The following is a 22,727-nucleotide window of genomic DNA, read 5'->3' as shown; positions in this document are numbered from 1 at the left end:
AGTGTCCTTATGGCTGCTCGTTGGTCTGCAATGGGGGGTATTTTTCGGGGGGTTTGCCTATAAGGGAGTTTATCACAAGCTAGAAGTTGTCTTATTTAATGATTCACCCTACACAAGTTGGTGACAGGACATTCTCATTCTTGAGAATGATGCAGGTTGCTTCCAGTTAGCTGTGGTCCCTGGGAACTGCTGACTTAAAGCCATTCTTAAACTGTCAGAGCATCCACACACTAAAAATAGCTGTAAAAATCTCCCTGTCATGAAAACAATGCTGCCTTGTGCAGAATATCCAAGGCAGTGCCATGGACTGATTCTCTTGAGCAATTACTAGCTTTCAGGACAGATCCCAAATGACCAATCTCCTAAAAAAATAAAAAATTAATAGTAATTGAGTTTTAAAATCTAGTTTGACCAAAAAAAAAACCCAAAAAAAAAGCAGCCTCAGACACATAGAGACAGGTTCTGCTGCAGCATCAACTGGTTTTAAGAGGCACTGTTCTTCCACAGAGCAGAGACTGTCACCTTTAACAAATCATTAAGGCCCTTTGTGACTTGACTTCCTCATTTATATGATGATTATTTGCAAGGTGTTTTCCCAAAACACAGTCACTGGCAGGTATAAAAGGGAGGGGAGAAAACTAATGACTCCCTGATTTGACAAGGTCAGTCAGGTCTGAAGGAAGATGAAACACGTGAAACAACAGAGAACCCAAGACAATCCATTCTGCAGGACTGCAGGAGAACACAGGCCTGACCTACTCTCCTTCAGCAAAGGAAAATAAAAAGCAAAGGACCACAGTGGTTCCTGAGAAGGCTCAAGCCTGCCAAGAGATACCAAAGCACTCAGGTTCAAAATGCTATTCCAACAAGGTGTTTGTTTTGTCAGAAGATGATGTCCAGCCCTGTAACTGCTCCAGCAATCAGTGGTAGCTGATGCATGGAGAGCATTAGTATCATCTCCAGAGAGAGACTGTTCCCTCCCACATGAGTCACAGATAAGATGCTACAATGACAGCAGAAGTCTGGGCAAGTGAAACACATGCCATTCTGGAGTGGCAGGAAAGCTCCGATTTGCTCCTTACGGACTTCAGAGTGAGCAGAGTAATCTTCCCACTGCATCTTACAGTTGTCACCAAAGTTAAAAAACAGTGCACAAAGGTTGGATGGCAGCAGAGAGGTACAGAAAGTAGGCAGGAGAAACCTGAAAACTAAAACAAACTGCTCTGTACCTTGCACAGATGGGAGGAAATGTCTCTGTAAAGTTCCCACCGTGACAGAAACCCCTTCTGCTACGTGAAGAAGCAATTTACTTTTGAGGGGGAGAGGAAATATGGCAAAGGAGCAAGATAAACACAAAGTGTAGATCCAAGATGGAAAAAAAAAAAAAAGTAAAGTGAAAAAGTACTGAAGGGGGAAGGTGGGTAAAAGACAAGAAAGAACTCTTAACTGCTCAAATTAACATTTTAATGCGTTCACACGTAAAAATTAAGCACTTTAAGCACCGGTGTGACTGCTGAGTAACCCCCTTGGCAAGGAGCAGATTGGTGACTAACATCACAAAATCAACATCAGGGGCAGATTAAGAGCCAATATATGGTCAATGAGTTTTAGGGTCACCACTAATGCCCGCGGTGGAACAAAACACAGAACATATGGCATTTCGTGTGCTCAAACTGTCAGACTCACAATGAACTGATTAGGGTACATATGGTGCTCACAGACAGTGTAAATCTCTCAATGTAAAAGATGCTGGAGATCATTGAAGGTGTCAGCGTGAGTCTTCCTTGCAAATCTCTCTTCATTAAAGTTTCGTATGGAGCCAAGAGTGTTGCAATAAAATCACTATTAATGGAGTTATATTTATGATTATTTCTCTTTTGTGCAGCTGGATTTAACTTTTCCAACACTGAACTCCACATCAAAGCTTTTTCACAGTAGCTGCTGCATGCACAGAAGCTTCCTGTTTTGTCATATTTACCTTGAAATTAGAAGTAATGAGAGCTAAGGTGGTAAAAGTTAACGAAGACTGGCAAGAAAACAGATAATATCACCAGCATCAAAAAAAAAAAAAAAAATCAGGCTGCCACAGAAACATAGTTACAGTATTTAAGTATTTATGACAGGCTGGCCAGGGACAAACTCATTCCCTCTTCAGTTCCAAAACACACTTTTTAAAAGATGGTGAGTGACACTTCATTAACCACGTGAAATGGGCTGACACAGCCTGCTTGCTTTTGCAGCCACCATTTCAGATGACATTTTTCTTTGCATCTCTCCATGCCTTACATTCAACACTCCATAAAGTGCTTCCCTAAGCCTCTCCAACCACATCAGCCTTGTGGAGGAAGGGGTTGGGCTGGGGGCAGGCAGTTCTGGGGAGGAGAAAAACAGATCCCTGTTTGCATGTCCATGCATTAGAGATCCAGCTTTTCTCATTGGTCATCAATGAAAGGGATTTAAAAAGTTCTCTATCAGCCTCTCTTTGCCTTCCAGTCCTCTGCCCCATCAGGCTCTGACAGGACTAGTTCTTCTGCAGCATCACTTCACCTCTGAAGTGATACAGGATCAAAGTATCCTTCTGTATCCCAGTTTCTGAAAGGTGCCTGTAATCCAGGTGCTGTTTAATTCAGACACAGCAGTTCTCCCAGCAGCTGGGCTGGGGCACAGCTCTGTATATCTCCTAACTCCATCCTCCCAACAGACACTCACACACACACAGCTCCCCCCAGGGCTTACACACTCCTCTCTCATTCCCTGTATTCTTTTAAGCAGCTTCCCACTTCCATTTATACACCCAGCAAAGGACTTACCAGAGACCTCATCTCCCTAATGAGTTAAAAGCTGTTGCCTCAGCCCAAAATCTTCCCAGTCCCACGTGGCTTCCTCCTCTCTCCTACAGTGTTATCTCTATCACTCTTTCTTCACCATAGCTTTCAGCCTGCTGCTGGAATGTATGGGAAAATCTCCCTTTTCAGAGCAAGGAAAAATCCCTCTTAAGAACACTCATTTTTCCCCCTCTATGATTTGTCAGAGGTGGGGCTGCCAGTGACAGATTAGGGCTGCCAGAAGAAACAAGAAAAAAGAAAGTATTAAAGGGCTCTCTTCTAGGGGGCACAGAAAGGGATTTGGGTAAATTAGTTACTCTGTAGCCAAAAAAAAAAAAAATAAAAGCTGTGAGAAAAGAAATCAGTGAGGTTAGACATGGTTCAAGGTGCAAATGTTATGATTTACGAACAAAGCTGAAAGGCAGAAGGTACAAAATGTAATGCAAGAGGATGCATCTACCTTGACTCTTCAAGGGCTTTTTTAAACTCAAATAGCTCCTGGACCACAGTGATTTGTGAAGCCTCCCCAGCAGAGGGGCAGCACACAGGGACTGTGTCCCAGTGCCCACTGGGTGCCAGACACTCTTCTGTGGGAATAACTGGAGTTCCCCACAGTGGCACATCCCCTGCTAAGTGGTAATCTTGATTGTTTGCCACACTTTAACCATCTTAGCCTATCAAAAAGTAATAGTGTCAGACAGGCCTTCTCAGCTCAGATCCATCACTGTCCTTCTCTGCAGCCACCCCAGACCTCCCCTGGATCCCCCTGGAATAGCTGTGCACGTTCTTGTTTTGTTGCCACATGATGATGCTCACAGATCAGCTCTTCTCATTCTCCTGTGCTATTCTACAAGCTGACTGTGTGCTGCCCTCCCAGTCCCATCCACACCAGAGGCTCCTGGGATGCCCCAACCCTTCTGCCATACTGACTTAAACATGCTCAAGTTCTCCTTTTCCTTCCCTCCTCACCCTCCAACAGAGGCTGTTTCTCCCACATCTCAGAAACCACTGAGGCTCCAAGGTGCCTCATTCCAGCAGCCTCCTCTGTTTGTGAGCTGAGTCATTCAGGTGTCAACATTTCTGAGAGTCATGGGGAGGCTCAGCAGAGCTGGGAGGGCGTAGAGCATTATGTCAGAAGTTATTAATAGCTGCCACCGACCATCTCATTGACTTTGATCTACTGGCAGTTGATTACAGCTGCTGCTCCTGATGATGAGGCACCAGGGGTCCTGCCTGCACCTCAATTTCCCTCTCCAGTTTGTCGATTTTTACTGGAACAAAAAAATTTCCCCCGAAATTTCAAAACAGATGGGATTCAGCAGTCAACACTGCAGTCAGAAAGGCAAACACAAACAAGTGAAGCGTAAAATTTTACTTTATGAGAAAAATATCAGGTCTTTGAATCCTGCTTCCAGCAAAGTCTTTGGAAGGCTTAAAGGTTGACATCACACACAACAAACCTCCAGAGAACACAGCTCCTTTCTGAAATTTTCCATGTAGCCTTTAATCCATACCCATGAAAATAAACTTAGAATTTGTTCCCAACAAATAATTAAAGGGGTATAGCAATTGGTTCCCACACTCTTCCACGCTTTCACCTGAAGAAGAAAAGATAATTTGCTGTTGCCTGAAGACAAACATGCACACCCGACATAATCAAAGAAACAACTCAGGAAATCTCCCTGCAACAACCTAGAGCCACTGCTGGGAACAACTAAGGAAGCAGATAAAATAGCCACCTATCCCTTTATGTCAGCATCACCTATTCCTGCTCTCTCTGTTGGGAAGCAATACAGTGATCAAAAGACAACACAGAACAACTTCTGAGACAGACAAATTGAGGCAAATTTCCATTTTATCTGGTGTTACATCTCTATCAGCTTGCCCAAAACTTCGCAGAATTCCTTTTTCTGAGACACTGGGAGGAAGTGGATCTATACCATGATAGTGATCTACACCACACTGCTCTGCTTGCTAAGGATTTAAACGTCACTGGAGCCAGTCCTGCCTGACGTAAGTCCCTATCTCCCAGGACAAGAAAACAGCATTTTTAAAGATGTCAGAAGCAACAGAGTTTTATGCAGAGTGGGACAGTCTCTTTTATGACTTGAACACAAACCCAAGGAGTAATTTCTACAAGTTTTACTCCATTTGAATTAGAACATCTAAATCTACATGATGATGGAACCAGACACAAAGAAAGAAAAACTCGCATACTTATGACTGTTGTAAAGCCTGTGAAATAAAACTGCCAAGCTTTGAGATCACAGACATATTCCAAATATTTCAACTCATGACTGTAAAGTTCATTCCACTATGACAAAGCACAACAGAGAAGAGAGGAATGATTTGGCCAATGCATGTTAACATTTATCTCACCACAGTCACATTTCAGAATACAAATTTCCAAAAAGAGAACTAAAGATAATATAAGCATTCCTTCAAGAAAGAAGTCTATCCTTGGAAAGAATGTTTCCTTTCTTAGAGAAAATCTAGTAAAAAGCATTTACTAGTGACCAGTATTCTGGGGTTTTCTGGCCCAGTGCCAAGAAGTGAAGAACTTACAGCACATAGATTTACTTCTTCAACCCTTAACTAAAGCTTTTATAAACAGAAGTTGCTCCCACTGTGTACAGGAGAGCCTTGACAGATGTGATACAGCGAATCACTTGAACCAGACCATAGAGATGACACCACACTTGCTACTCCTTTACTTCCCCTTAAATGCATCCCTTTAACCCACAGGAACTAGTTGTCACCCCAGCCATGCATGGGTGCATCACACTCAAAGATTATCCTTGGCTTCCGCCAGCACCAGGCACAGAATAACTTGTGAGTCTTACCGATGCTGGAATTTTAAAGTCTGATTATTGCAAATCTGGCTTCTGCCAGGGGAGATCACATCACAAAGGCAGTTCAATCTGAAAGGTCTCAACTCCTTCCCCCCTGGGGTTAGAACCATGATGCTCCTTTATTACCTCCAGCTCGGTGTTGTGAGCGTGCAGCTTCTGCACCGTGTCCTCGGCCTCGCGCATGCGCCGGCCCAGCTGGGGCGAGTGCTCCGCGGGGGTCAGCTCGCTGTCGTAGGACTCCAGGATTGCCCGCATCCCATCCCGCTCCTGCCAGGAAGAACAGACACCTTTAGAGACACAGCCCCTGACTGCACCCCCAAGAGAGGCTTCCCAGAACGACATTCCAGGGTTTTGCCCGTCGTTCCCTTAGGCAGCAACGAAACGCTGATGGACGTGCACTCGTCATCTTCATATCAGCATCGAGCCACAGGTGAGCAAACAGCTGTAATAAAGTAAATGTTGCTGCTGTGAAAACTGAAAAATTAGACTGCCTTGTGTCTGTAAAACTCCACATCCCTTGCAGGAAAGCAACGTGCAGACGCTCTAACAAGCAGATGGTGACTGATAACAGAGCCTGCCCTCTTTTTGGAGATACTATTCTAACTCAACATGGCTGAATGGGTTTCCTCAGCAAATATTTCGTGTCGTACTTGACATTATTCCTGCCAGAGTTTCAGCAAAGAAGGAACAGAATTGTCACAACAGAAATGAAACAGATTTGACAATGAACAAAGTGGCTGAGAGCAAATATCCTCAAAATGGTATGTGACTTTATCACTTGTTAAACGCTGCGACACTCGGTGTTTGTAACAAATATTTTTTTCAGAGGTTAATATCTGGCAGACAGTGTGTTTGGCTCACTTCACAATCTGCTGGCAATTATAACCAAGCACTTGCAGAAAAAGACAAAAACAAGGATCTCTCTTGGCTCCCTCAGAGTAGTTTACATTCCCAACTATAATACCTGGGCTTGAAGCTAAAGGTAAAACTTTCTGTAGGGGTTTCTGGTTGAAGTATTTCCTAGCGCACTCCCAACTTCAAACAACACCTATCTCCAAGGCACTGATGGAGAAGAATGGGGACAAAAGGAAAATTTCAAGAGGTCAGGTGTGTTTAAGGAGATTACTGGTTCTGGTGCAATACGCACAGGGGGATTAGCCAGCTGATGAAGTGTTTCATCTTCTGACTGCGCCGAAGAACCTTGATGCTTGTGAGGCTACAGAACAGGGTCTGGCCCCTGGCATAAACCCAAGGTAGTGCTGCCTCTCTTTTGCTTGGTGACGAACTGCTCAGCTAAGCAAGCCTGGATACAAAGGTTATCTCCTCCTTCCAAACCTAAAGGTCAAAGACTGAACGTGGATAGCAAGAGCACATGTGGGGAAGAGAAGGAACATTCACATTCAAGGTGTGACAACAAGACCAAGGGCACTGCCAGAGGTACCATGTGTTCAGAGCATGTCACAGATTGAAAGGTCAGCCAAGATGGTTGGGTTGGTCAGCAGGTAAAAGGACCCCAAGATCAAAGGACAACCTGAGGCTACAGGAACCAAGTTAATAAAATTATAAAGAAAAACAGGTTTCAACATAAATAGTACCAGCAGCTATTACTAGCTCCTAACCCAGATCTGACTGAAGAGAATTTTTTTTTCAAGGAAAGAACAGTTTTGCCGTAGTTTAGAAAGAATTATACATCTGACAGACATGAGAAAGGAAATACTTCCATCTTACTGCAGAAGAAAATCCAGACACAGCCACACCAGCCTTGTAAAGAACTTCTTTAGCAGAAAGGCAGGACAGGATCTCTCCTTCCTCCTCCCCCTCCAATACACACAGACATCATCCAGTCTGCCCACTGCACTCCCCATAAGGCAAACTGCTTTTGCTCAAGAGATGCCTTCCATTCCCCATTTATTGTCAAATCATTGTGTAAAGCACAGAAGAGAACATAATGACAGCATTTAGTGAACGTATTGGTTTGAGCTTTGCATGTTGTTGCAATTAGATTTGCAATTACAGCATCCTCCCTCCTTCTCCACGCTCCGAGCTGCTCCGCTATCCTAATTTTCTCCTAAGCATCTTTCATCGACGTGATAATTTACCACTGCAATGTTTTCTCCATTACAGCAGGGCAGTCCCAAAATCCTCAGCGTTTTTTCAAAAGCAAACAGGACCCCTGGCAACTCCCATCACACTTGGTTTCCAATTAACTGCTGAATATTAGGTCGTTCAAGTCATCCCCAGCAAGATCCTCGCAGTTCCCTGAGCTCTTCAGCTGCAAGGAGGACAAACTCCTGCTTTCATGTTAGCATGGAAAAACTGCATGGGAGCAGGACACCCCTACAGGCTGTCTCTCCCCAGAAATCAACTACAGCCCTCGCCCTTCAAAGCCTTTCTCTTAAATGAAGAGTAAACTTCTCAAGAAAAAACACACATGGTAAACACAGCACAAGCTGTACTGCAAAAAAAGGTGCTGAAAAGCTGAACTAAAGGGCACAATTAAACACTTGATCCTGGCGTTCACTTCTGCTCTTCAATTATTTCTAAATATTAATACTGAAATGAAATCAGTCCTCAGCTTTCAACAAGTGGTCCCCAGCTCCATTTTTTTAAATTTCTCCCCATCAAGAGCACTTATTGAAAGCTGTTCCCTCCCTCCTAAAGATCTTGTTAGTTTGGCAGGAAACAGAAGTTCCTGTTGATAAGTCCTCTGTCTAAGAAGATTCTCTAAGATGTAATCCTAATTTAGTAATTGCTGCAATATTTCCTCATTCTACACAACAGGATATTCCCCAAGCCCCATCAAAATCCTCCCCAGGGACTTTCAGACACCCTTTTTAACCTTATTCCAACACCTCTGCTTTCCTGCTTCCTATCAGGAGAATATTCACCAGAATTACTAAAAAGCACTTCCTCTGGGAATTCCCAAAATTTAACCAGGATGGGGCACCTATGCTAACTCACCATGGACCTACACTGGCACAATTCCAGGTGTTTTTTACCCTAGGCAGTTTTAAATCAACACTTGAACAGAAATGCAGCTTACTTTAAACATGCCCTAAAAGCAGAATGACAGTTTTGATGTTCATTATAAACCTAGGAAATTAATGCCCTACACAAACTCTGGTGCTGCAGCTTGCAGCTGTGTTTGAGGAGATGTAAATTTGAAAAAGAGGAAGGATAGTGATTTTTTCAAAGGTTGAACAGTTTCCCTTCATTCTGCCAGCACCAGCCCATTCATCAAACAAATATGCCTCCTACTACCACATAAGGAACTAAAAAGAAAACACATTTTATAATTTTAACCAGAAACTAGAGCTAATCCCATGAAGAAAAGAACAGGAAAATGCCTCTGCAAAATGATACCCCTAAGATGAAGCTTCTCCCCAGTCCTCCCACCAGCTCCTCTATTCCCTCTGTGTAAAGCCAAAGTTCCATCTGGTTGGCAAGTAGGTTGAAACTCATAAAGTCCCTTTCCATGGCATTCACACACCAGAGTGGTTTAGAAACAGCAGGAATACAAGTGGGCTTCTCCAGGACTTTGGGGTTAATTTTAGGGAAAGGTCTGAGAATGGTTCATACAAGCACCACCACCGTGTCACTGCAGCACTGCACATCTCCAAGGGCAGCCCACAGCTTCAGATACAGTCACACTGAGGAGCAGGAGAGCGACTCCCAGCTGGCTATTGGAAGCAACTGAAGAGTAAAACACAGCCAAAAAATTTTCAAGAAGCCTCTGACCTTACAAACAACCACATAAGTTCAGGCCTTGCCCCCGCTGCTGCTTGTTAGCCCCTCTTCAAACGTACACACACTCCATTCACCACAGACTTTCTAATTAGTTGAAGAAAAGAAAAATCAATAAGAAAGAAATTAAAGTTACAAATCTAACTGAAGTCAGTCACACACCCAGGGAAAATTTGTTCCTGGGGTAAAGTTTATCTGGTGTCATAATTTTATTGAAATCCTATATCTTCCTATTGACTTTTATCGTTTCGAGCTGGATGCCAGAGTTATCATTATTAGAGTCTCAGTGTTGCTTGCAGGCCTGAGGTTTGAGGTGGCTTTTTTTTTTTTTGCCTTTTATAAACAAGCTGTAATTGTCTGGTTTATTGATCAATAAATCTTTCAACTGCCTCTCTCCACCCGGCTTCTGTTCTGGTAACACTCCTGCACGATTTCTCTGCAAGAAAATATAGGCTTGTTGTTTTTTTAAGGAACAGATTGTTTTGTCATTAGCAATGAAAAAACAGGAATTGTGCCGGTCGGTTCCAATAATGGGTTTTTAATGACAGATTCTAGTCACAGTAAAATCTGCTTTATTTCCACACGAGTGAACTTCAACTATTAATCCACAACCCAACCGCACAGCTCGCTTGCTCTCTCGTTTCTGCACGGGTTAGAGCCTGGCAGAGGAGATAGACTCTGTAAAGCAGAATCATAATGATATTTCCCATTCAGTGCCTTTTTTTTTTTTTGGATGGTACAGAAATATTCCTGTTCCGAGCGTTACATCAGCTTTTTGTTTAATTAATGATAATTTTTGGAGAATGTTAATAGACTGCTTCATTATCGGAAATCAGTGGCAAGATCTCCTCCTCCTCCTCCTCTCCAGACTCCTAAATCCAAATTAGTTGTAATAAGGGAAAATTTCAAGACTGAAGAAAGATATGGGGCTTTGACATCAAACAGGTGCTATTTGCAATCAGGTATAATTTAGGTAACTATTTCTCACAAAAACACAAATAAAAGAGAGAGAAGACTGTGTAACAGAGGTCTATACTTCCTTGCTTTAAGGTACACGAACACACATACAGAAGAAGGGAGATGGCATGTGGGGCTTGACCAGATGTTTAACATTAGTAAAATTAGCAGTATGAGGTGTAGGAACATAAGCCAAAATATAATTAGAAATAATTGAAGAATATTTAAATATATTAGACTGCGTCAGGACCTATTGAAAAAATGTATTCTTAGGTTATTTGAAAAAGATTTATCACAGTAATCTCTGGTCCATCAGCAACTATTTTTGATGAACTCTCAAATGGCAGGACAGGACCTGAAAGTAGGATAGTGGAACAGACCCAACCTTTTAAAAGAAGGATGGATGAGAAGATATAGACTCTGGCAATTATAAATCACTTCAATATTTTGGTATCTCATAAAATACTTGAAGAAAACATTAACAATCAGATTGCAAGCAGCTAGAGAAGAATTAGGGACAAGAAACAATCAACTGAGCCTTAATATGAATAATATCAAACCAGTCTAATTTCCTTCTTTGACAGGTAAATTGTCTACAGAATAAAGGCAAATAATAAATGTGATAAATCTTAACTTCAGTGATGTGTTTCTCAAAGAGCAGAATTACAATTCAACAACAACTCTGTAATTTAGAGAAATGAATTTGCATCAGGTTGATGAAACTCATGAAAACAAAGCACAGAGTGTTGTGTGGCAGCAGAGACACCAGGTACCATTAACAGGCTGCAGCATCAGTGGGCATCTGCCCCTTCTCAGAGCTGCCAGTTTGCACCTTCCTTATGGAAAGCATGGGCATCCTTCTTTCAGCTCACTGGGATACAGGGAGATGCCCTGTACAGAAAAGCATTAGCCAGGGAATGCCAACAGGGCTACTGACAATGAAAAGGTTCTGCTCCAAATTGATGGCTGGAGGAATTGATAAGGAATTGATATACCAAGTCTTACTTGGTAACATGTTCATATCCCGTTGCCTTATGGAAGATGGAGGGGGGAAAGTAACAACAAAGCAAGAGCAAGAGGCAGGAAACAGGGGCCTGAAGGCAGAGCTGTGGCCAAAGGCACATTCAGGCAGACTTTGGCTCTTACAGGAACATGTGTAAGGGAGCCACATCCCCTCAACTCCCTCCTGGAGCACTAATTAACACAGCAGCTAATTGACTCTTCCAGAACAGACAAAAATCCCAAGAGACCGAGGCCAAGCAAAACCAGCAAAAGTTAAATTACCAGAAACTTCTCAAACCCTCCTTGCCTACAGCAGAATCTACTACCACCAGAAGGCAAATTGTTCACCTTCCTCTTATGACCCTTGTCTTCTGTACAAATCATCTTCAAACCAAAATTTTCTATTCCCAAACCTCCAAATAACTTCCTTCTCAGCTACAGCCATTTCCCAGCATTTCTCTCTGTGGTTGACCTATTTTCACATTACTTTGCAAATCAGAACTGACTGCAGACATGTATGTATATACACACCATTGACTTTTTACTCAGGACCTCAATTAAAACACCATTTACAAAAAAAGCCCATTAACTCCATAAAAATAAAAACATCCAGCAGATTTCGCTATCCTTGCACTGACATGAACACTGGGGAACATTTTTTTTAAACATCCATAATTCTCAAATGTGACTGTCCATATATCAACCCTCATTTTTGCCCCTCAAGCCAATATAATGTTACTGCAGGAACTTAAAGATAGATTTAACCTATAAAGAAGCCTTTCAGATGTGTTGTTTCCTACAACCAAGGCTTGTCCAACAAAAATAAAATATCCCTTCTATATAAGTCCAAGAACCTCCATCCATTCCTAACCTGAGTAGGTGGGAGAGAGGCTGGAATGACTGACGTACTCTGTAACCACAAGCACACAGCAAACCAGGAATTAAGCATCCCTGTCTGTCCCATCATCTCTCTGCAAGGGATGGTTTTCATCAGTTTTCTAAGACTCTCATAACAGAGCCATTTTCTTGCTAGGAAAGGCTGTGTATCATTCAGGTTGAACACCATCTTTCCTCCCAGGGCTGGAAGTCTGGAGAAAGCAGCCACCCAGGGAAACTGTGGTGGGAAGAGGGCACAGCCAGGCAGAGAGCATGAGAAAAGCAATCAAAGACTGATTTTAGGTGCCAGAATGAGGCATTCAGAGATACTCTTAGCTTCCCAACCATCCATTCTTAAATTTTGGAGAAACTGTGCGAGCTGACTGCTCTTCTGGCAAACACTCAGCTGGCAGCTTTAAATGTACTCCCACAAATACCTGTGTATCTTACAAGCTCTTGTATTCCATAAGTTTTTCCTGCAGATTTATAGTTCTTCCTTTCTAGCTCTTGGTCCCTCTCCTCCAACGCTTCTCTGCAGAGAGCTCAGCTTGCCTTATATCCTGGCAATGGACCAGAGCAAATAAATCCACTGTAACCCTTTTAATCTGTCTCTGATAAATCCCCTGCTTACTATCTCCTGGAAAATTGTGCATGGTCTCTGAAAGCCTCATTTTGCTTATAGCACATACATATGCCAGCTGACAAGCAATCATACAACTGACACTGCAACAAATTAAATATTATCTGACTAAAATACCCCTGGGGTCCTCTTGCTTCACAGAGAGTTTAACATGTTTAGTTATGTTTCTTAACCTCCTGCTGCTGTGAAATAATTTTATGATTTTTCCTTCATTTAACTCCCTTCTACCGGAACGCTCACCGCTGCCTATCTCCAGCACGAGCTTGCTTTTCTGCCTCAGTGTATTTCTCATCTCTTCATTCCAAAAAAAACCCCTCTTCTTCCTACCATTTCTCTTATTCCCACTGCTCAGGCAGTGGTAATCTTGTGTAATGTGAAGCTGCCTTATTCACCTGCCTCAGCACAGGTTCACTCACCATCTGACACCATGTGCACAGTTCACACATGAAAAAACAGCAATTTCTTTTAAAACAAACAAACAAACAACCTCCCCCCAACAAAAACAAACAAATAAACCCCCCAAATCAAAACAAAACAAAACTACCCCAATACTTTCTTCAACCCAGCCACTGGATTACCATCACTGCCAGAGAGAAGGCTGACAAGGGAATGTATTCATTCTTACCTACTGGCAGTACAAAACTAATACTTTATTCATCTATTAAAAAAATAGGAAAAAACCCTTATTCGACCTCAAAAAGAAAGTTTTTGAGAAGGTATATCAGATTCTTCTATCTGCCAGTGTCTACAGCACATAAAAATTCACCCCGACATTCATGCTTACCCTCGGATTTCTTTTCCTCCAGCCTACTGAGTAACCCAGATATTGGCCTCTAAAGCTCTTAACAGGCAGTTTCCTGCAGTTTTAACCACTTAAATATCATTAACTCGGGAGAAAAGTAAACTGACCTGTGCTCTAAGCCTGTGCAATTATCTCTGCAAGAATAAAGGAAGAGGAATGGCCCCATTGCCTGAACTCTGTTCCTGGGATATTTAAGCTAAGACAGAACTGAAGCAGGAGGGCAAATCTCTCACACCAGATTTCAAGAGGGCAAAAAAAATCAGAGACCTGAGTTCATCTAATCAGCTCCAACACAGCACATTCCATTGAACTCAAAATTAATTCCTTTGTCCCCTCAACATGTGTCAACAACTCTAGAGAAATGGCAGCAGAGGTTTTTTCAAGAAGGCAAAGAAAAGGGTTTTTAGATGATGTTTCAGAATATATATCACCTCACTGTTTTATTAGAAGACATTAATAATTTCACATACTTTACTTAATTCATAAAATATTCTCTCTACTACCTCCAGGGTATAAAAGAATCAGCAACTTCAGTAAGAGTTTCACAAATTATATATCAAGTTATTTCCTAGGTTGCCCACAGCATATCTGAATTATCTTAAAAGGATTCTCATGGCAGAGGGCAACCCCTGTCCTTGTAGCCCAGTGGTTCCTCCTCAGGAAGAGGACACTGGGCAGAGGAGACTGAACAGAGGATCTGCAGCAACAGGACAGTCTCATGCAAATAAGTTTAGTAACGTGCACGTGAAGGCCAGAGCCAGACACTCACAGCACCCACACTGCAAACCACCACTCTGATAAACCTGCAAGCCATAGGGCTGAATCCACCTGTGCAAAAGCCCCTTCTGACAACTACACGTTGGGGTTTAGCTGTTTTCACTTCTCTACAGTAACTGTGTGAAATTCCCTTCGGTTCCTCTCCCATAACTTCGAGGGAACTCCCCAGCAGCCCACAGTATTCACAGACCCATCTGGATGAAGGATATCGAGGGTAAAAAACTCTAACAGCCCACACATACAATCCCACTTCCAGTGCCAAACCAGCCCTGGTGCCCACATTGCTGACCAAAAATCACAAAGCATTTTGTTAGGCACCAGAGGCACAGTGTGCACCTTCCATACTACATAAGCCACCTATAAAGCTAAAGAATTCTAAGCATATTCTTCTTGAAATGATAATAACCATAAAGGGTCATTTCTCACCCAAACCATGCTCCCAACAGTAAGACTGGGCCAGATTATTTAATCACCCCCAGTGATTTATTCAGGGCAAAGCAATGATAAGCCATCACTTTGAACTAAAATTCTATTATTTACTTGGATGAGGTCAAAATACTCATTTCATATTACACAACATATATTTCACATTACCCACGTGATGTGGGTTCCAGGTTTTAACCTGCATCCTTTGAAAATATGAATGAATAATCATTTTAACACTTTGAGTGTGTAAGATGGAATCTGCACCTAGCAACAGTTCCTTGGCTGTTTTTAGGATACGTTTATTCTCTCACTTTAGAGCACAGTTCAGCCAAAACTCACAAAAGGTGTCTCATTATCTTAAACAGGAGTCACTTCAGGGTTTGCCCTCAGGCAGTAAGTAATCACCATGAAGTTTGGTTGCTCTTTAACCTTGTGACCTGCACATCTGAAAGAGATTTCTGCATTTACAAAAGGAAATCTGCCACCACGTGCTCAGGAATGCAGCTTCTGAACAGAGCTTTGCCATGTGCTGGTTCTCAAATCCTGTACAAACCTCAGTGTAGGCTGGCAGAGAAGCCCATAGCCCATCTTCCTTTGCCTGGAATCCCCTTTCCCTTGAGACCCAGACACAACAGTAAAGAACAAAATCAGATGTTTAGGAAGCAGCTACAGGAAGGACTGCTGCAGGCAGGTACAAGATTATGGTGCTTTGCCATTATTCCAGTTGCACTTCCACCTTCAGCTTTCCAACTCAAGAAAAATTATATTTAATAAATACTTTTGAACAGCAAGCTCTCATGGACAACTCCTCTGGATATTTTTATTGTTCATATAAATATCCAGTCTCTTGCTGAACCCCCAGAAATTCCTGACCTTGCCAGTTTTCTGGTGGAAATTAATCCTAGTATGTTTTTCATTTCTTGAAAATGTATTTTCTTTTATCAGGTCTCAATTTGCCACCTTTCAGCTTCATTGAACACCTCTATTCTTTCCTCATGCAGACAGGGAAAACAGCTCCCAAATAACTTCTCTGAACCACTCATTCATTAGACTCTGCGCTTTCAACTTGTCACCTCTTCTTCAACTACTTTTTAAGGTAAACAAGTCCAATCTGTAGTTTTCCAGCATAGCTGCTTTTCCAGTCTTTCACACTCTAATCACCCATGTCTGACTTCTGCTCTCATTCTGCAGCATCTGCAGCTGAACTGGGTGGATGAGGAATAAATGAAGACAAACAGTGAAGATGCACAGAGTCACTGGCCCCTTCCCCCCCTCTCTGTAACAGGCACATCCTCACCCACTCCTGGCTGGCTAAAGAGCCCGTGATCCCAATGTCTGCTGCCCAAACTCACCCACATATGAGTTACCCACAGACCCCGCTCTGCCAGGATGTCCCCACATGTGAGGACCACAACTCCAGGGGCTGGCAAGTACCAACTGCTCAACACCTTCAGAGGGCTCAGCTCATCAGAGAAACAGGACCAGATGCTTTCCCAAAAGCTGCTGAGCCAGGGGATGGCAAACCCCAGTGATTAACCTCCTCAACCACACCTAGAGAACACGAGAGAGAAGGATGCCACCCTATATCTAAGATAGAATCTGCAGCCCACGTGACAATAACCCATATATACAGATTTCCTCAAATTTTAAACATTTCAGAAATGAAACTATTACTTTAAAATAGCCTACAAGTTAGTAGACATAATATTAATACTAGCTGCCACTCAGTGATCACCTTCCCTTTACAGTGTCACCAGACACTATAAAATTAATTCACGCAGACAAAATGACATTTCCTTTCTTTTCTCTCTCTCTCCACTGCCTCTGCAATATTAAATCAACAAAACCTTTCCTCAAAACTGCACTGACATCAACAATGTTATGCTCAAACCATTAGACAAAATGTGAAGTACTGAAGTCATGCTTCATTAAAAACAGTGGAAAAATCAGAAGAAAAACACTATTTAGGAAATATATTCATTATATACATCTGAAAGAGAGTGATGATTAAACGTATGGGACCAAAACATTCATCAATCTTTAATTGATATTTGACCACAATACCTACATTTTATTTTCAACAAAACCACACAGCAATAAAGAGCAGAACCAGGGTATCAGATAATCTACTTTCTTACAAACTAAACCCACTGGTTTGCTTTCATACTAATGAACTGTCACGTTTTAGAGAATGAAATGGACCATCAGCTTTTCTACTTCTGGGCACAACCTCATCAAAGTGAACAGAACACAACATAATCACAGAAATTATTGGCAAACAAAAGACACAGGAATGGAGAAGTCTCTCCCTGCCATGTAACAACATAGGAAGAGCACTGTCAACAGCAGACAGTTCATGGGGAAGATCAACTCCTACTTCCACACTGCAACACACCCGCTGGGCAGAACTGTCTGGACAACTCGGAGGCACTGAAGCTGAGTTTTAGCCTTTCTTATGTTCCACATACCAGAAAGCCAATCCAAAGGACACCCAACCATCACAGGTAGAATCACAGAATTCCAAGTTTACAATCAAGCCCTCAAGAAAACAAAACGGGGAGAACAGACCCGTTTGCACAGCAATATTTAAGCACGCAACACTCATCACCAAATTTGTTCCATCTCTGGAAAATGTGTCAGGGAATACTATCAGAACTATTTTTATTATTCTAAAGTAAACAAAAAGTTTAAAATGAAGTCACGTATCTGTTGCTATATTTGGCTCTTCTGCTTCTCTGCTTCCATTTGTGAAATACCATTATATTATTTAATAAAATGCCTTTCAATAAACCTGGCACTCTCCTGACTTAGTACAATCTTTCTCAAATACAGCTTTATCTTACCAGCCAATCTTACCAGTTGTATGAGATGATGCCATTTTCAATGTAGTTTATTATCAGCACTAGACAGACTCAGACTTGCACAACAGCTGAGGTTTGAAAGCTGCTCAAGATATTGTCCATCCCAACCTCCCTGGCTCTCCTGCTTTCCCCTTCTCTCCAGGACCGTGTCCCATAGAATTCTTACAAGCAAGTCCATGAATGGATAAAATTCCTCATTTAAAATTATTTAACAGTATCCTTAACATCCACCTTAGGCTGCTCAAAAAAGCCTTCACAATCAACATAAAAATCACTTGAATCCATGAGCACAAAAAAAAGATGTTGGTTTAGAGACCAAGGGAAAACAAAAGTTAACAAGAGCAAATCACTGAGCTGGAATTTGACCACTTCACAATCCCTCTCCTTCAACTCATTCCAAAAAGCTGTTTGTATTTCGTTTGCAAGTATTACTTTTTAGACTTGGCCTTATTATTTCACCTCCAATAACAACATACATAAGCTCTACCACATTCACAGAAAGCAGGGCTACTGTATTGTTTTTGTCAGTGCAGTCTCAGAGATGCTGCCCATGATTATTAATTCACTAGGACCTCCAGCTTATTGAGGGTAAGCACAGAAGCACCCAAAAAGTAGCAAGTCATAAGTTTCTGCCTGTCTTCCTGTGCACATCAAGGATGTTAAACACACACAAAAACAAAATCAACAATCAAGGCTATGCAAAAGACTCCTTGTGCAAAATACTTGCCTCAAGTCCATGGAAGAAGTGCTGCAAATTTTACAGCAGATGTCAAATCTTTTCAACTTTTTCCCCAAATCAAATTAGTTACTAATGAAACAGTTTATGATTAATACTCACTTAAGTCAAGAAGTAAATTAGTTGAATGTGAGCAAATCAGATCAGCTCCAGATATACATAATGAAACGTGTATATGTGAAGAAAATACTATTGCTGTATCTTTAGAAGTCTTCAACTTCTGAACACACTTAAAACAGTGTGATCATCTCATAATATCCTCTAGTGGCATTTCTGAAACACGATGAAGAAGGTACAAGAAGTTGATGTACTTGTGAAATACAGATGTACCTTCTGATGATGCACTGTCTGATGATCTAAACACATGAAGCCTCACAGGGGCTGGTATCTCACTGACCACCTACACAGAGCTCCATTCAAAGAAATACTGATCCCATCCACCCCAGGCTCACTTGCCAAGCCCAGGTTGGCTCACAGGCTCTGTCATTTGGATTTCCCCCTCAGTCCAAGGAGGCAGGACACGGAGGTCATGGAGGGAGGAAAGGGCACAGCACAGTCCATCAGTCCTGTCTGTACTTGGAGCTGCTGGGGCAGTGCCTTGGAAGCATGAACAGAACAGAAAATACCTGCTAGAAACGATCTCCTAAGCCTATAAGCACAATACCAGGCAAAAATTTATTACCTTTTCCTCTAGAGCAGTCTTGTACATATTTGAAGATATGTTTCTCTGCAGTATTCAGTAGTGTAATTCTTCACTCTTTCCTCTTATTTTTTACCATTTCAGCAGATGGCTAATAAATATCCATTTCTCTCCAACACCTGAGAGGAACCACGGTAATATCTCTCTCAGTTATCCAGACCTGACTAGAAGGAGAGCCAGGAATGAATTAGATGAGGATTAGGAACAAGAAATCACTTTGTAATTGAAAACTGAGGGCCAGCCACCATGAAGCAAAATACAGAAGACTCAGAGTCACTCTGAAAATCAAAGCAGAGAAGAAATGTCTGTGGTCTTTGACTAATATTCTGTATTTGCACATCCAACAGGTTACCCCATATAGCTAATTTTAAACACTAGTCCCTAAAAGCTTTGAATTTGAAAACAAATGTGGTAGTAACTGAAAACCCCTCCTCACCAAGCCTGTGGCATAGCTTGTATAAAGACCTTTTTCTCCAGAGGGCACAAAATGGAAACTGTAATTGTATTTAGGTTTTAGTGTGAGAAAGGAAGGAAAAAATACTGTCAGTTCAGCAGCTATGAAGGAAGATGAAATGAAAAGAGTAAACAGGTTGAAAAATAGAGAGCTCTAAGTTTTCATCTCAAAAGAAAAAAAATGACTTTACACATAACTTTAAAAACTTCTTAGGAACACGAGCAAGTAAAGGAATTAATCTCCAGCTGAAGTCTGTGTGCTTCTAAAAGAAGGTACCTATTCAATCATCTTTTTCTTAATCAACAGTTTAATACTATAAACAAAAAAACCAGCAGCATGACAAATGAAGTTTTTTAGAGAGAGCTTCTCCCTGCCTCCTCCTGTGGCACCAAAAGGCAAACAGCTGCTCACTCTGCATCACGCACACCGTCCTCACACTGGCACACTAACGGGTTTTCTGACAAGGCAAACTCTAATATTAGACACTGCTCTTATTAGCTCAGATCAGAGTGTGCTGTTAAACCCTGCAGGTACCACACTCTGCCGAGGTTGCTCTCTTTATTTCACAAATCATATGTAATTGCCTCTTTACTATCACCCACTGAATTGAGTTGAACGCTATCGTTCTCCTCTAAATTCAACGTTCATGCACTTCAAACATATGTATTTCATACTTAAAGAATACTTTTTGCAATAAAAATACTTCAAAAGCTTAGAATTGGGGTTATTAGACAATTTACCCCACCGATACAAACAGCAAAGAGAAAAGCCAAGCCACTCCTCCCTTCCTCCAAACAGCAATTGCTTTTTCACTCGCCACATGTAGAAACAGGGGGATCTCTGAAGTGGTTTTAAATCCTTATGTTTCAATGAACAGTGTGTGATGGATATGGCTGTTATTTGTAACACCACAGGAGCGTGTTATAAATAACCTGGTGTTATTTATGAGCAGCGTGTTGTTGTGCACACCAGAGCAGCCCCAGAGCCACGACATCCCACAGCAAGCCCCGGCTGCGAGGAAAGCTTTTATGGAATGTTTGCACAGACTTAGGCACACGTGTGATCTGTCTTAGTGATTCCTGGAGGCTGGCAGGAACCAGGGCACCAGGGACAGGCACATGCCTGGCTGGGCATCGCACACGTGGGGCCAGGGAGTGCAAACAGTGAGAGCCTCACTGGGGCAGCGGGAGATGGGAAACAAACAGGAGCTGGGCTGACTTCTGCATTCCACATGAAGGGAATTTCTGAGGTCTCTACTGTGTCTGTTAGCACAGCATTTTAAACAGACTCAGAAATGACAGACCTGTCTGTGGTGGGGGTGCTTAATACAAGCATGAAGCGCTTGCTCATTGTGGACCTGGAGCTGCTGAAAGGGGAGGACAGTTACTCATCACTAATCCTTACTTACACACCACTCTCCTACCAAGCTTGCTAACAGTCTGGCATGTTAATGGATAGTCAGAAGATTGGGTTTTTTCCCCTCTTCTCATCCACAGTCTTACCCACTATGTTAGAACCTATTTAATTACAGCTAAATCATCTCCAACAACATACGCCAAGTCTAGCCCTGAATTTCTTCAAGAGGTGTGATTTTTTCCCTAAGTTTCTCCTGCTTTTTCTCTTATTTGCTTTTTAAACAAAAACGATTACTGTCAAGAGGTGTGAGTTTTGTATTTCCCTGCCACTTACAGACGACATTAGTCTCTTCCCTGCTCATTCCTACTGAAACAATGCTGTCTACTGCCACGTCAACTTTAAAAAGCAAATGCAATTGAAGTTATCTCCATGCAGCTCACAGAGAGAGATACCTGCACAACATAATTGATTCCTCTTCTGATCTCACTGGTTAACAAAAATAATTGAATTTGGTACTCTTTTTAACACACTCACATATTCCTTTACAGTTTTGAGTTGAACATCCTCCCTGCTTTTGTCCTTGGTCTCATTTTCAAAAACTTTTATCTTTAGTTTGCCAATCTAGCACAAGCAAGAGACTCTCCAGTCTGGGGAAAACTAGAGCACAGACAATTAAGGCAGGAGAGAAGCAGGAGGAAAAATGCAGTATAATATATGCAAATGCAGATGTCTTATGAGGACACTCTTATAAGTAACTTGTTCATGAAACTCTTCCACTTAGCAGAAGGGCAGGGCTACCTTTAGGTTTTTATGCTGCAGTTTTTAGCAGTTCATCTTAAAGCAGCCTCTTATCGGAGTTCAGCTTCACCATCTCCATCTTCCAGAAGGGAAAACTGGTGCCCCCCAAGATGAAGTGGTTGTGGTCATTCAGCAGCTTAGAACTGGGTTAAAACACAGACCTACTGCTTTGTGACACTACGAGGAGATCATCCCTCTGGAGATGAGAGTCAACACTTCTACCTGTAGCCACTGACACTTCATTCCATCTCTTGTACGAGCAAAGGAACTCAAACATTCACAAGCCAAAAGATCCTCACTTTCTTCTACTCAGCTTTCTGCTGATGTAGCTTCAGAAACTTCATTTTCAAACTAGTTCTGAGCAAAGATGATCCCGAGCATTTAGTTTGGGAAGGGGAAAAGCACAACTTTTAGGTCACAAACCCAGCAATTACTTCCAGCAGCACAAAGGCAAAAGCTTCCCCATAATCTGCGTTTCACACACAGGTGGGGAAAGAAGCTGCCAAAAAAGCCATCCTTCATCAAAACCAGAGCTGCATTCACAGGCTAACTCACTGAGTTGCTGAATTTATATGCAGCAACAGAACCATGTAAGGATCAAATAAAATTAATTCTGTCTAATAACAAATTAATTGTCCATGCCAACCTCTAATGTCTCCATCATCAAATGAATTTCCATGTTATTTACCCACCGCAACTCCCCATGGGGAAGGAGAAAGGCAGCTGCTTAGATTAAGAGTGAAACAGAAGAGCCTCCTAGACAAAGGATCTTTTCATTTTCTAAATGATTGCTCTACTCCAAAACATCTTAAGAGAAATGATGTTATTTTTTTATTCTTTTCACAAAACCAAGATGCAAACTGCCTGATTTGATGCTGCTATTTCATTGCCTTCGAACTGTGTGAATCAACTTCTAGTGGT

The 22,727-nt window shown here is 42.0% G+C and overlaps 1 protein-coding gene across 4 annotated transcripts in view; it reads right to left on the bottom strand.

The window, feature by feature from the left end:
* MAD1L1 (mitotic arrest deficient 1 like 1) overlaps positions 1 to 22,727 on the bottom strand; it is a 352,477-nt gene that overhangs the window by 202,329 nt on the left and 127,421 nt on the right. For 3 of the 4 annotated variants that reach the window (XM_051777190.1, XM_051777205.1, XM_051777198.1), the window contains exon 12: positions 5,804 to 5,944. In XM_051777190.1, coding sequence (XP_051633150.1) covers positions 5,804 to 5,944 — 141 coding nt within the window. Of the gene's footprint in view, positions 1 to 2,810; positions 2,868 to 5,803; positions 5,945 to 22,727 lie in introns of those variants that run through there. The other variant, XM_051777211.1, reaches the window with a different exon arrangement.

The sequence above is a fragment of the Manacus candei genome, unplaced genomic scaffold (genome assembly GCF_025592945.1).
Source record: "Manacus candei isolate 608988 ecotype Guabito, Panama unplaced genomic scaffold, ASM2559294v1 h1tg000002l, whole genome shotgun sequence".
Classification (NCBI taxonomy): Eukaryota; Metazoa; Chordata; class Aves; order Passeriformes; family Pipridae; genus Manacus; species Manacus candei.
Note: the sequence above shows the minus strand (reverse complement) of the source record. Positions and strands in the feature narration are given on the sequence as shown.